At 44.0% G+C, this 14,927-nt stretch overlaps 1 protein-coding gene across 6 annotated transcripts in view; it reads right to left on the reverse strand.

Annotated features, from left to right (window-relative positions):
• Positions 1–14,927, reverse strand: part of rbms3 (RNA binding motif, single stranded interacting protein) — a 300,019-nt gene that overhangs the window by 13,260 nt on the left and 271,832 nt on the right. For all 6 annotated transcript variants that reach the window (XM_030063193.1, XM_030063194.1, XM_030063192.1 and 3 more), the window contains one exon: positions 5,220–5,330. In XM_030063193.1, coding sequence (XP_029919053.1) covers positions 5,220–5,330 — 111 coding nt within the window. The remainder of the gene's footprint in view (positions 1–5,219; positions 5,331–14,927) is intronic.

Raw genomic sequence — 14,927 nt, forward strand, 5'->3', positions numbered from 1 at the left:
GCTTCAGACTGACGGGAAATAGTGGAGCTGCACACCGGTGGCTGTGAATTACAGCACTGTAGCACTTCACCATGAAAAGCCCTCCATATCTTGGCCCCTCGGCTTTGTTAACACCCCGCCTGAGGAGCTTAGCCCGGCAAAACCAGTGTCATCTGTTTAATCACTTCTTAGAGCATATTCTTACAGGCATGCTTTTACATAATTTGTTTTTTTATCTACTCAGTATTTTCTTTGCAACTGACAGTTTCTGTAAACATGTTTTTTTTTTTATTTCATTAATTTTCAGGAATTTTATTATTTATGGTTATGACTCATTTATTTTTGTTTATTCTGTAATACTCTCTGTTTTTAAAAGTCAAAGACAAAGTAACCTTATTAAATTTTTTAGCTAGGGGTAATGTACCGGAAAAAATAGTAATTCTGCACAGTGCAACTTGAAAGGCACGGACAGATGATTCTTCTTTAAGATTAGATTTTTTGAAGAGGAATCATCTATCCGAGCCTTTTAAGTTGTAGTGTGTTGAAGTGCTATTTTTTTTTTTTCACCTGCCTTACAATTCACCTTCGCCCAAGTGCAACCAGTATTTTTGCCCTTTTTTCCCTCCTTAGCTAAGGGTAAAACATTACAAAAACGCTAAAAGTAAAAGCTATCATCGCATGCCTTGTGATGATTAAAACTATGCAGCATACCCATCACCAGACTCCATAAATATATCGGCCTCAAGTCTCAGAGCTGCTGCTGTTCTCTGTTTTCCAGAACAAATATAGAGTTTCAGATACAAGATCCAATTGCACTTAAGAGTTTAGTTCATTTTTATTCAGTCCAGCCTTTATGGCTAATTTTAATTCCATCAATTCTTTGTCAATTTCATTGATTCTGCTGTTATTATATTTTTACCATGCAGTGTAGCTTTGAAACATGCACAGAGTATTTTCCCTCCATCAACAATTGCTTTCAATGTCCTCTTGAGCAAGGCACTTAAGCTCCATCTGCTCAGCAGAAGACTGCGGTTATACAGGGACGCTCCCGGGTGCTAATATGTATTACAGCGTGAGTGTGAGGCAGGGCACTGCCGAAAAAGAGCATGCACGCTCATTCAACTTTCCCTGGATAAATAAAGGTTAAAAATAGCCAAGCAGAGTTATGGAGCTGTGAGGAGTTGTATAAAACGCTATAGAATAAGGCACTACGGTATACTTATACTACCCTAAAGAAGACCAAGGAACACGGCCCGGATAATGGAGGAGAGTGCCTCACACTAATCCGTCTTCCTGGGACAGAGGAGCTGTCAGTCACTACTGTCACCATGACAACAGAGACCTGGGTTCTACATGCCATGACAGGGAGAGGATGGAGAGAGCAGAGGGAAGGTCACCTCTTGTCATGTCAAACACCGTGTCTCACACACACACGGACACAGACGCTGACATGCATGCAAGAGCACACACACACACACACACACACACACACACATACAGATGGGAATATATATACATGAATAACATATGTGCACATACACATGCAAGCACACACACACACACGCACGCACACAAAAGGTATGATAGATAGACTCCGGTTAAGGGGAGGGAGCACTCAGTGAGTAAATCAATCAGTTCCGGAGCAAAATGCATCAAACATGGAAAAAAAATAAATCAATGAGCAGCAAGGTCTGGGTGTTTATGTGTGCCGTACACACATGGAAAACCTGAGGTTCTTCAGCAATGTGTAATCATAATGTAGCTGTCCAAAAAAAAAAAAAAAAAAAAAAAAACCCGAAACACATTCACATGGCGAACTGAGCTGGTTGAGTAGACTAGCTGTTTAGCAGAGCGTCACCCTCTCTGGTGAAGCTGGATTCTTCGGCGGTGACTCTTGAAGGCATCGAGCCACACTTCCTCATTAGGGACGGAAGCTTTCCCCCCGCCACTCCTCTTTAATAGGCCCGCCGCTCTCCATGCTCATCCACATCCTCAATGGCGCAGAATAACACGGCATTCTCGGAAAGCTATGGTCACCAGTGTCGCTCACTTGGGTGGACGGGAACATTTGGTTCTTTCCTTGGGGAGACGAGAAGAGAAAAAAAAAAAAAAAAAAAAAAAAGCCACAGCCATACACAAACAGCCGCAGAAAGCCCCAGAACAGCCAAGAGTATTCTGAGGTGTGGCTTCTCGTTCGGCGGCCAAGGGCAGTCATGTTGAGTTTGTTGACTTTGGAGACTCGGCTTTTCTAGCAGGTGCTCTTCTCTGGCAGCGCTGAGGTCACGTGACAAGCAGGGGTAATCAAAACAACCTCACCACATGCGTGTACACTCAAGGAATGTGCTCCGAGAGTGCGCTGTGTCAAGTCCAGTTTGCTACATGGGTAGCTCTAGATCCGGCCTCGTCCAATATGTTTTTTTTTTTTTTTTTTTTTAAAGGCTTTCTCAATCAGGCAGTGTGGAAGGGGCTCTCACATCTGGCTCAAAGTCAGCTTTATTAGAAACGTCTCTCAATTCACACAGACGATCAACCGTGGCGTGCCATGTGTGCAGCTCACCCACAGAAAAGTTACGCTACGCAGCACATCGCCTCAGGAAAAGCAAAGCAGGCGGGGAAGCCAAAGAGGGAGAGAGAGAGAGAGAGAGACGAGAGAAAAAAAATAAAATAAAACAGAAAGAGTGCCTTAACCCACTTTCTCCCATAATACAACCCATCAAACATCAGAAGCCATCATCATAGATTAGCCAGTCTCTAATCCTGGCTGTTAGCACAGCTGGGGCAGATTAGGGAGGGGGCATTCCTGACAGAGCCACCATGGCGTCACAGTCGCTGACAGCTCACCTGGAAACACATGGGTAACTGTACAATACTGCACTGTTTCAGTCATGCACACACACACACACACACACACACACCAACACACACACAGAGATCAAACACGGTGCTGGAGCAAAGCTGCCGGCTTGCCTGCCCCGGGGCAGGAGGGTTAGGGCAGGAAGTCGGGCTTCAGAACTGTGTGACACCTCTAAGTCGACTTGATCCTGAAGCGGGGGAGTTCCTGGTTTAGGGAGCGGTGACTGCGTGCGCGCGCGTGCGTGCGTGCATGGAGCGAGGAAGACTGATAGAGTGATAGATTTTGATTTAGAGGGTGAAGGCGAGACAGAAAATGTAACAGAAAAACAGAGAAAGCAAGCGAGGGAGGGAGGAACCGAGGGAGGAGGAGAGAGAGAGAGAGAGAGAGAGAGAACAGAGAGCCTTGTCACTGTTAAGCTTAGCAGGAAATCTGTTTAATGTGGAAGATCAGGGAGGAAATATGCTCTCTTAATATCTGGCGGTGAGTGCATGCAGTGTAAAGCAAATGATACGGCAGCTCCGCGGCACAGCACATGTGGAGACAGCCTGGGAAGGTTTGATTTTCTTGAAAGGAAATGTAAAATCCATCTCTTATTCAATGTGTACTTTGTTTTGAACTAAATGGACCGGGCTGCCAGAGATAGAGGCCTCTTGGCGTCGCATCGTTTGGTCCTCCTGGCCCGTGCCGGCCACCCACCGGCTTCTTTTTCAACGTCCGCTTCTCTGTCCAAACTGCCAAGAGCTAATGTAGACGTTTAGATGTTTGGCGTCGCAGGGTGGCGCATGAACAAAGTAAAGGCAGCGAATGCAGGTGGCTGCACAAGGCCCAGTTGTAGACATACATTTTAAAGAGCATGTTTTATCCTAAGCACCATACAGAGCCATGAATATCCATGAATATATTTGTAATGTTTCAGCGTCCACCATCCCAGTGGGAATCAAAGTCCTAAGCCGGGCAGTGTTTATACTGTGTCCTCGACCCACTGGCACACAAGCCCCGTCTAGACAGGGCCAGAGCTGGGTTGTGATGGTGTGTTGACGTTAGCCCGTCCCTGTGCACTGACCATGTTTACAGATTTGGGTATGTGCATGTGAGTGTACAGTGGTGGAAAAAAGTTTTCAGACACCCTTAAAATTTTACACAATCTCAAATATTATCATGAAATATTTGAGATTTTGTGTTTCAAAAGGTGTGGCTGCATTGGACAGATACAAACAAATACAAATTATATTTTTTTTGTTTATTGTTTACAAGAAAAACTAACAAAACTAAATTCTTGACAGTTGAATCTTTATCTTCAGGCGTGTTTCCTGCGTCAGGTTCCTTGTTTTAGCCATTTTTGTGTCTGAAGAACTTTCAGATGTGCTGGCTTTATATAGACACCAAGCTTGGCAACAACAATTGTGTCTTTTAATAAAAAGAACGACCTTCATCACTGGTACCAAAATGACCCAATACTCAAAATTTCTTATGTATTTTTAAGGAACCAATCAATTTTAAGTTTTTCATGGCTTTTTTAGGATTTGTTTTGTATTTTGGCTGTGACTGTACTAAAAGAAATTGCACTTGAAGACCTAAGAGTGATTTGTTAATGCAATATTTCACAAATGCACGGGGGGTCCGAAAACTTTTTTTCCACCACTGTATATTGTATGCTTGCAAATAAACATGTCTCTATAAGTTCGTGAAACAGGATCCATATGCTTTTTTCTTACCAATGGTTTTCGATTACTCCTCCACGATTTCTCCAGACATGTTAGTTTAATTTCCATGACCCAGTGAGACAATGTTTTGGTGCAGGAAAGCTGTAGTAAAACACTACATGTGTTGTGAAAACGGGTCTTTCTTTCCAAAACTGTATATGAACCTCTCTAGAACAAATGACATCACCTAGAGTTTTTTTTTTTTCTCTTTTTAAATCCAGTCTGAGCTGAAACAACACAATTTGCAAGCGGTTTGACCAAAATGTGGATAGGGTTTAGTCGCAAAAGGCTATTTTCAACTTGATTCACCTGAAACAAACTGCTGCACGAGCACTCACAACAGAAATCCTAAAGTCACCACAATTGTTCCCCTCTCTATTTTTTTTTTTTTTTTTGGTCAATCAATCTTTAACAGAGTTGATGCTGCTTTTCCACGACTTTCCCAAAACCTTCATAAGATTATAATTTCCTCAACTTCCTTTAGGATTAGAAATTCTCTTTTCAAAGTTACTGACTTTTCCAGGTTTTTCTTGACCGTATGAACTCTGACACCTCATAGAGGATTCCACACGTGTCTGTTACGTGTGTGTGTGTGTGTGTGTGTGTGTGTGTGTGTTCGTGTGTGGTCCAGCCTGGCCTTAGCCTCAGGTCCCACCCTGTGCAGCCTGGTGAAATGTACTCACACTTCCTGTAGTGCCCAGGGACAGATGGTTCATCTGCTGGGTGAGAGGGCCCATCATGCTGGCAGGCTGCATGGACATAGTGTGGTCCATGGCTGGCGTGATCACTGCACCCTGGAGGAAGACAGGGAAGGGTGGGGGAGGATATAGAGGACGGGGGGGGGGGAGAGGGCCACATGAAGGGAGGAGCAGAAGGAGGTGGGGGGGACAGAGAGGGTATGCGAGAAGATGGTTGGGATTAAGAGAGGAAGACAGGAAGGAGAGGGAAGAGCAGGAGAGAGGACGTAAGCAGGGGAGCCAGAGACAGGAAGGAGAAGAAGGAGGGTGCGGAGATTACAAAGAGTAAGGGAAGGAATTGTCAAAAAGATAATAGTGATGGAGAGAGAGCGAAAAACAGGAGGGGTGCACACAGGGTGAAGCGAGGACAGGGGAGCCAGGAAAGACGAGGAAGGGAGAAGGGGGGGGCGGGGTGTGGGCGGGGGACACCATCAATAAACAGTAAGAGAACAAAGTGACATTTTCAAGATCAATGCACACTATTGTCTATGGTCCATCAAAATGGTCAATATCTGCTGCTGATGTATCAACAGTATGGGCTTGTGCGGTTCATTGATTGCTGGGAGCGGATGCCTTCTCCCTCTCTCTCTCCCTCTCTCTCTCTCTAGCTCTCTCTTGCGATCTTCCCCTCCCGGTATAATGTGCTGCATGTTTTCCCTAACGGGCGGATGAGAAGGCTAGAAGCTTCTTTTTCACGGTGCGCTGGAACATGAGGGAAAGTGATGAAACCATTGTTGCTCTTTCATCCCTTGTCAATGATAGCTCCATTTCCCCAGCACTGAAGCCTCAGGAGGAACACGTTCAAAACCAAGCCCTCTTCCTCTGCTAGGCTCGGCTCGCTCTTCTCACTTTGTGTGTGTGTGTGTGTGTGTGTGTGTGTGTGTGTGTATTTGTGGGTAAGCGTGCTGAGCGTATACGCGAAAGAGACTGACAGCGCCCTATGTGCACATGTGTATGAGCGTGCGAGCAAATGTGTGTGCCTAACAGTGTATGTTTTTGTCTGCAAGTGTATATGTGAGCTGGAGGCTGACAGGATGCGTGTGTGTGTGTGTGTGTGTGTGTGCGCGCGCGTGCACAGGCACACCCCACTGGTGACTCTGTGTGGGCCGATTGGAGAACAAACTGTGCAGACATAGCCTGTCAGAATCGCTCTGCTTGTCTTCTCCCTGCATTCACAACACAGTCGGCTAACTCTCTGTCTCTCTCTCTCTCTCTCTCTCTCTCTCTCTCTGTCTCTCGATCTCTCTCCCCCGACTCGATATGCATGCTTCATCCAATCCTTCCCAGAGTTTCACCTCCACATGAGGCAAAGGAACCGGGTGGAATGGAGGGAAAAACGGGGGCGGGGTGGGCGCCAATAACAGGCGAGTGGCGAGATGAAAAGAGAGGAAAAAAAGAGGGCGAGGAAGATAAAAGAAAAGAGAGAGCGCGAGGGTAAAAATGAGGAGAGAGAGATGGTGCGGTGTGAGGACTGGAGAGAGATGATTAAGGAGAGGGACTGGTGGAGGTCACGAGGAAGAGGGACAGAAAGAGAAAGAGGGAGAAAGAAAGCCGGTGGAACAGAGATAGAGAAAGAGAGAGAGAGAAAAAAAAGCGAGGGTGAGGAGGAGAGAAGGTAAGAGCAAGAGAGGAGGCAGAGCGAAGCAGCGGGAGCTAGGGGCTACCTGTTACTGATTCAGCCTCTGACAATGCCTTTATAATGGGAAAGGGAGAGCAACGGAAAGGCTTAATTCACAGACGTGTCAGGGAGAGTTAAGCCGATTTGTGATTTCGATTTTCTGTGTTTGTGAGACTGAGTGTCTGTGAGAGGGGGGGGGGGGTTGGCGTGTGTGTGCATGTGTGCATTTGTGCGTGTTTATGTGTGTGCATCTATCTGTCAGTGTCCGTCCACAGGCCGAGTAGGGGAGAAAGAAAATGAGAAAGAGACTGATACAAATAGACAATATATGGTTTTGATTTGCCCGTGTGTGTGTGTGTGTGCGTGTGCATGTGTGTGTGTAAGAGAGGGAGAGATAAATAGAGAGAGAGAGGAAGAGCAAGATAATGGATACGGCATTCAAGAGTATCTGTTACAAATGTATGATATGATGTTTACAGATTGGCTCAATGAATGCACGCTTTGGTGTATGCATGAGTGTGTGTGTGTGGTTTCATGCTTATGCGTGTGCGCGCTAAAAATCCCAACCTGCTAAAGATGGTATTGATCCCGCTCTAGACAGGAGACGGATGATATCAGCCCCCTGGTTGTTAAATGCATTGATAAACACTCAACAACTTGAGGTGATGTACAGTAAATGAGAAATCTTCGAAAGAAAGAAATACCAAAGAATTACGACCGGCAGTGTTTTTTAATCACTGCTCATTATATCCAGCCATTTTGTTCATCTCTATTGCGGCTGCAGGTTATAATATCCGCTATTATTGCCTCCCTACACTGTGTTGCTTGAAAACGCTGCTCATGTACAGTATCATTGCCTTGGGGCTGTGGTAATGCTCTCAGTCAGAGGGAAAAACAGCCTTAGACCACATCTAAATGCCTACAAAAACGAGTGAAACGGGCTGATTTCCACCTTGTGCCATGAAGTGATGTTTCACAGCTTTGACTTAAAACACAAACTGAAAATACGGTATCGTGCTTCAAGAGGAGATGTGAATGTTGGCACAGCGGCGAATCAAGAATGCATTGCTTTATTGAAACCAAATGCACCGCCCTGCTCCTATACTGTGTGGATGGTTCACACAAAACCACTAAAAGGAATGAGTAATATGTCATTTGAATATGTTTAGAATGCACATTCTGACAGGTATGGATGTGAGGAGAGAGAGAAGGGGGGGGAGAAAAAGACGTTTCCATTCCACACAGGAGAGTGAAGGGGCACATTAAAAGCCTCAAGAACGTCAAACAATGGCCGAGGCTGTATCCCCGCTCTCTTCACTCATAACAAAGCGTCGCTTGTGTTGTCTACATGAAAGAGGACCCTCGCTCGACTCAACACATTCCTCACCGCATTTGACAGTTCGTTTTCTCCATGTGAGGTTTCGTGGTTGGGATATTGCTGCTGTGTTAGTGTGAACGTGTGTTTGAGAGGTGGCATGCGTGCATGTGTGTGTGTGAGTTCCAGCACGTAAAGCTGCATGCATATGCCTTTACCTTCAACTGCATGGTGAAAACACACACACACACACACACACACACACACACATACGCACACATGCACACACTGGACATGCTTAACTGAAGTCGTTATTGGTCTGGACAGCACGGTGTTATAATACTTGCTGATGACGGATTGGTCACTGGTATGGTGCCGAACGCCATGAGACCCTAAGACGAAAGGTCTGACCACCTTTTGGGCTGGGACTGTGGGTAATGAAACAGTATCCATGGAAACCACAACAAACCAAAGAAAAAGTTATTGGATATGGTATTCTGCGTAACTGCATTAGAGTGGAGAAAACATGTGCATGCCTTTGCCTTGGCAGGCATCCGGTGTGTTTATATTCATGTATTCCTGCATATATGCATGTGTGTGCATGTTTGCACGTGTGTGTTCCTATGTAGCTGGTTCTGTGTTGGATTGCATGAGCCTCTGTACATGGAAAAAAAAAAAAATCTCTGCGTCTTAAAGGAAAAGTTCACTATTTTGGAACCTAGGCCCTATTTACAGATAATCTGGCGTCATCCTCTGATATAGAGACCATCATTTCTCCAGTCACTTTAGTATCGGTCCTGATATCAATATGCTGTAGATTCCTGCTCGGATGCAACAGCGGACAATGTGGGAAATTGTGAATGGCTTTGAGAAAATAAGATAACGTTGGGGAAGGTCTAGGTTCCAAAAAAGCGAACTTGTCCTTTAACAAGTCATTTAGTCTCATACTCAGTCTTAAAAATTTGGTTTTCTTCAAGGAAATGACAAAATCTGCCAGTGGGATGAAATAATCCCAATGTGTTTCTTAACTCAAGTGCCATTTTCCTCATACTAGAGAGCAGATTTGCTCTATTTTGCCTGGTGCCCGGAGACATTCCTGAAACAAGTGAAACTGCATGGGAAACAAGTGTAAAAACAAGCCTCACAGTAGCCTCATACCACTTTGCGTGCAACCACCCCGACTGCGACCAGAGCTTCCACAGGCCCTCAGGCTCCTTTCTAGTCTGGTAAGCCCAGAAAAGGGAGCCAGCATCCTGGGTCTATAACCCTAATCCACAGTACCAATCCTTCCTTGGGGCAAGCAGACATCCAGGGCTGCCCTAGTATTATCAGCACAGCCTGTTGTGGACTAGGCCAGGAGGATGAGGTGCTCCTTTTACCCAACAGATAGACTCAAGGAGTGGAGAGGTAGCAGCATGCACGGATGAATAGCAATGAATGAAGTCCAACACCTCACAAATGACACTCACGCAGATCACAGCTTTTCCTGTCCTCCGCCATCATGTCGAGATTCGAAATCAAATTTTTTTTTTCAGGGGGTTTGAAAGCTTAAGTGCAAACATATGACAAGCAGAGGGGAGAAGGGGATTCCCCATTGTGAGATAGAGGATCTCTATGAAAATGCAGCGGCTGAGGGCTGCAACAGTGCGTGTTGACAGATAAACAGGCGGCGTGTATATTGATGGGTACCTCCCCACCAGCCCAGATGTGTATTTATGCTTATTTGCTCCCCATGAAGAAATCGAGAAAAGGATCACGGCATAGTCGCCTTCTGTTCATTCATTTGTTTGCCTGTTTGTGCATCTGTCCATCCGTCATGCGCAATATCCGTGACGCTGATTGGATTATGATCAACTTGAGCCTGAGTTGATTATGTGTCATACCACTGCATTTTCAAAATTAAACAAATGGCCCAAATGATTTCCTGTGAAGAAATGAGTTATACAGCACTTATTCAACAGTGGAGGGCGTTTTCCCACTGGTGACAATGTTATTCCACTTTTTTTAGTGTTATCTTGTTTTTCTGTAGTTTGGAGGCTTATTAGCCCTCATACAGCCACCATAGGGCTACTTCTGTTTCTGTCCTAGAAGTTAGGCAAAACACCTGTACTTTATTAGTCCATGATTACTTCATGATTTAGACCAAGCATCCATGTTACGTTTTTATCCAACATGAACGTTAAGATGATTTGCAGGTTCAGGTAATAGTATTGGCAAACATGGTAAAAACAATAAACATGGAAAAATATTAAACTAGTTGTATATATGTACATAGAAAGAGAGAGAGATTGTTTTTACATTACATTACATTACAGGGGAGAGTGAGGGAATGATATGCAGCAAATGAATGGTCAGGGCTGAAATATGCGCTCTAACAGGTGAGCCACTGGGATGCCCCCGGGTCGAAACATTTTGACATTCTGTATTTATTACTGACTGACGGTGAGGGAGATTGCATCATTCATGGCTGCCCGGCTGTGTGTGAGTCTGTGTTTGTGATCCTCAACAGTTAAATGACACGTCTGACACAGCCTAATATGCTGATGAGGCTATTAAAACAACAGCGCCGATACGACTTCATTGGGGAGGCCCTGGAATTTGTTTTGGGAAGTGTAGGGTGTGCATATGTTTGTGTGTGTGTGTGCGTGCGTGCGTATGAGAGAGAGAGGATAAGGGTGCTAGATGAAGCATGTAACAGTATTTGTCATGTCTTCATGGGAGGTCCAGTCTTCTCCGTGCTCAGACTGCACTCGCTCATCAGCCGTCCTCCAACTGGCTCTCTTGGTAGACAAATGGATCATTTCACAGACAAGAATCTCTCCAGAATATTCCATTTACATCGGCTAAAAAAAAAAAAATGATTAGAACTGCAATTTCACAACACGGCAAGCTAATAAAGCCTGTCGATCAAAGCGTATCAGTTTTTCACTCAAAATTTATTTTCCTAACTCTCGCAAAATTTTCAGGGTAATATCCAAAAACCTCATAGTAAAAATGCAACCACTCAATCTCTCTGTCAGTCACCCTATGGCACTGCAACAATATCTCTCTTATATGAATGAAACTTTAACCCTGAACAGACGATTTTTCGCTGGCAGCGGCACAGTGACTGCAGTTGTATTCTGAGAGGGCAGGAGAAAAGAGAGAGAGAGAGGGGCAGAGACAGCAGGGAGAGAAAGAAGGAGAAGCTGTCGACTCAGAAGGAGTGAAATTGAGATTAGAAGGGAGGGGAGAAAGACAGGAGGCAGGGATGGAGTGACAGAGAAAGAGAAAGAGAAAGAAAGAGAGAGGGAGGGAAAGGGAGAGATATGGACAAAGAAGCAGAAAGATAGGGAGGGAAAGAGAGAGGGCGAGAGAGAGAGCGAGAGAGAAAGCAGTCGGAGCAACTCAAGGACGACCATAACCCCGTCTCAAATTCTGCCTCGCCAGTAGAATTCATGAGACCAACATAATGTTCCCCTTCTGAATCCACGGCGCGTTCTTAATGTCAAGCGGGGAGATGGGTATCACACAGTGCACCGATTCACCCCCATCCGATGAGGGCAGATAGTTATGGTTCAATTCTAAGAGGCCCAGGGAGCGTCTATTCAAAGTCGGAGCCAGGGAAATCTGGCTGGGGCGCAGAGCAGAGGAATTCAATAATTCACCTTCACTATGTATGGGCCAATCCACTCCAGCAAGTACACACTTGAAGCACATATAGCACACATCAAGGCAATGGAAAATACGATCAGGGGATGGATAAGTCATGGGGAAAGACAGCAATGCTGCGCTTGGCTGGCACTGCAGCTACTCCAGCGCTCTTTGGCAGTGTGAAGTGAATTTGTCAGAGTGTGTGTGTGTGTGTGTGTTTGTGTGAGTGTGTGAGAGTGTGATTAATCATCTGTGCCGTATGTGAAGAGTGCAAGACTGTTAGTGTGACTGTAAGAATTTTGACCTTAAGAGTGCCTTTGTGTTCCTCGGCGTGCACGACGTTTTTGCAGCGTGTGTGTTCATGCATTTGTACATGTGTGAGATTTTTTTTTTTTTTTTGTCCCTGAACCCACTTTAGTGTTTAGTCAGTATCTACATCTATGGTATATCATACATCTACATCTGCATCTGTATGAATGAATTATTGAGTGATGAATGAATTTTGCTTTGTGACAGCAAAAAAAAATCAACATAAAACAAACCCATTTTCCACAACATAAAACTGATTTCCTTAAATTCCATGCTTTTCTCTAGATAATCTGCTTAACAAATCTGCATCTACTGTATGTTTATATAAAACACCTACACATCTTGGATGCAGTGAAATGAGTATAACCAACCCAACACAGGCAGGTTAGGCTTATTAAGCATCAAGTGTTCTGCTTTAAGAAAAACAGCCCACATCATGGCTGTTTCCTTCAATTTTCTTTAATTCATCACCATTATAATAAGATGATAAGATAGTTAGATAATACATAATAGGCTAAATCAGGTATTTATAAATATGTTGTTTAAAATATGATCCCTCGTTGTGTTGTGCGAGGCTCTGTTGTCACCGCCTCTAGAAATACTTGTGACGCAAACATTGCCTGCAGCTGCTGGGCTGCTTTCAGTTTGTAGAGTGAAATAATTCCACTCAGCCGACATCTCAATGGCGTGCCTCTCTCCTTAATCATGCTGTTTATTGCCGCAAGTGCTGGAAAGTTTACATAACAACAGTTGACGTAAATTGGGCAGGAGAGGGAAATTACACTGATCGGAATTTGACCGGGCATTTTGCAGCCAATCCCAATCTCTTAAAAATACCTGGATCAGGCTGATATCGACCTCTGGTATTGGCTCAGGACATCCCGAGTGGGTCTGGGCTCACGTTTAAGCGCTGGTTCGGTTTTCTCCTCGTCTACTGTAAGTACAAAGTTCGCTGACGGATCTATCATCAGCCGAAGAACAGAGCAGAAAAGCAGGTGGACACACTGAGCCAGCATCTCACATCTAACTTGCACACAGAGCAAAGTGTGCCAGAGTTTGAGAAGAGAAAAGAAAAAAAGAGAAGAGGGAGAGACAAACTACAGAGGAAGAGAAAGGAACAAACAAAGGCCTGCATGGGAGAACGAGTTGAAGCCTCATTTAGCTAGCCATAAAGAAAGCCGTCACTTTCTATCAACTTTCACACCAAGTGCGTCTCGCCCATGTATTGAGGATAAACACATTTTGAAAACTGCTCTTTCCCCAGCCTTCCCCTCGCTCTTGCTCTCTCTTTCCTCCGTACTGCTAACAAAGAGCTGGCACCTCTGAGGGAGGGAGCGGTCCGGCTTCGTATGGATAGGCTTGTCAAACTTAATCTAGTGAGATAAACACAAACACCTCAGCCAATGCTGTACACGCCGCAATGCTCCCCGTCTACTGTGTAATAAGCAACCTCAGAGCCAAGTTGTTCACACTTCTCTTAACTCCAACACCGTTTAGAGTTTCCCTTTCTGCCATTCAATGCCTTTTCTATTCTACCCCATCCTGACATTTTAATATGATTAAATAGTGCAGGGGAGGAAAAATTTTTTTTTTTTTTTTTCAGGTATCAAAGCGCTATATTTAATGCTTTTTAAAATCTTTTAAGATAAAATCCAAAAAACAAGTAAAACTTATTTTCAACAAATCAAATCAAATCAAATATTGACTGATAATGACTCAAATAAGCACTGCAAGGTCAGTATAAAGGTCAGTTCTGTATATTTTGGTCAGAAGTGGGATAGGACTGTTATGACTGTTATTTTAACACTTTCCTTAAGGCTAGACAGAAACTACAGCTGGAATAAATCTTACCAACTTTTCCCGTAGAACTTGGGTCAGGTCAGTTTTAGGATTTTGCAAGTAGCCCACGTCAGGTCAGTGTAGCCTAAAGTGAGTTAGGTTAATTTACAATAGGCATTTTCAAAACCGGTAAGTGTAGCAGGTCAGCATAGACACTTTTCCTTCAGTAGTGAATTTATAGAAATAGATGGATAATTGAAATTAGGGGAAAAAAAAAATTGGATGAATTTAAGTACAATTCAAATAAACAAGTAACTGAATCCAGCATCACTGCACATAAATAGACACTCCAGCTAGTGGTTTGTTGTATGTTTGTAACAAGATGCACCATATGGCTCCGCAGGCCCTCTCCATATTTTTAAGGTTACAGTGAATTTTCCCCGAGGAGCATATTTAAACTCTCCAAGGTCAGGAGTTCACTCATTAGACTTCCTTCTCTCAAAAGCGGGGTGTTATTCACCCACCCACTTAACCATAACTGTCTTGCTAGTAAATATTAATAAGAGATAAATCTTTTCTTTACACTTCATAAGCGATAAGTTCAAGTATGCAACAAAGAGGACTGGTATTAATCGGCATATCCAACAACCTGGCGCCGACAGATGTTTTACATTTCAGACAGTTTGGCAGTAGACCTTGGATAAATGCATTATATACATAAGGAGATATATAGGCCTACACATTATACTTTTGTTTAATACAGGCAGATAGTGTAAAAAAGCAACATTGCAATGTTTTATGGTTATTATTCCTGATTAAACTATTCAAAGAGGGCAGAGTGTCATCAGTCTGGTCATGTAGCCTGATACAGAATTTGGAGCTGAAATTATTTGGATTTCCACAAGCATGTCTTATCTTTTGGTGCGTGGAAAAAAAAAAAATCCCTCAGTGCAGAAGGCAGAACTGCTCTGAGTTATTTAGCTCATTGTCAAACAAATTA

Source organism: Myripristis murdjan, chromosome 11 (genome assembly GCF_902150065.1).
Source record: "Myripristis murdjan chromosome 11, fMyrMur1.1, whole genome shotgun sequence".
Lineage (NCBI taxonomy): Eukaryota > Metazoa > Chordata > Actinopteri > Holocentriformes > Holocentridae > Myripristis > Myripristis murdjan.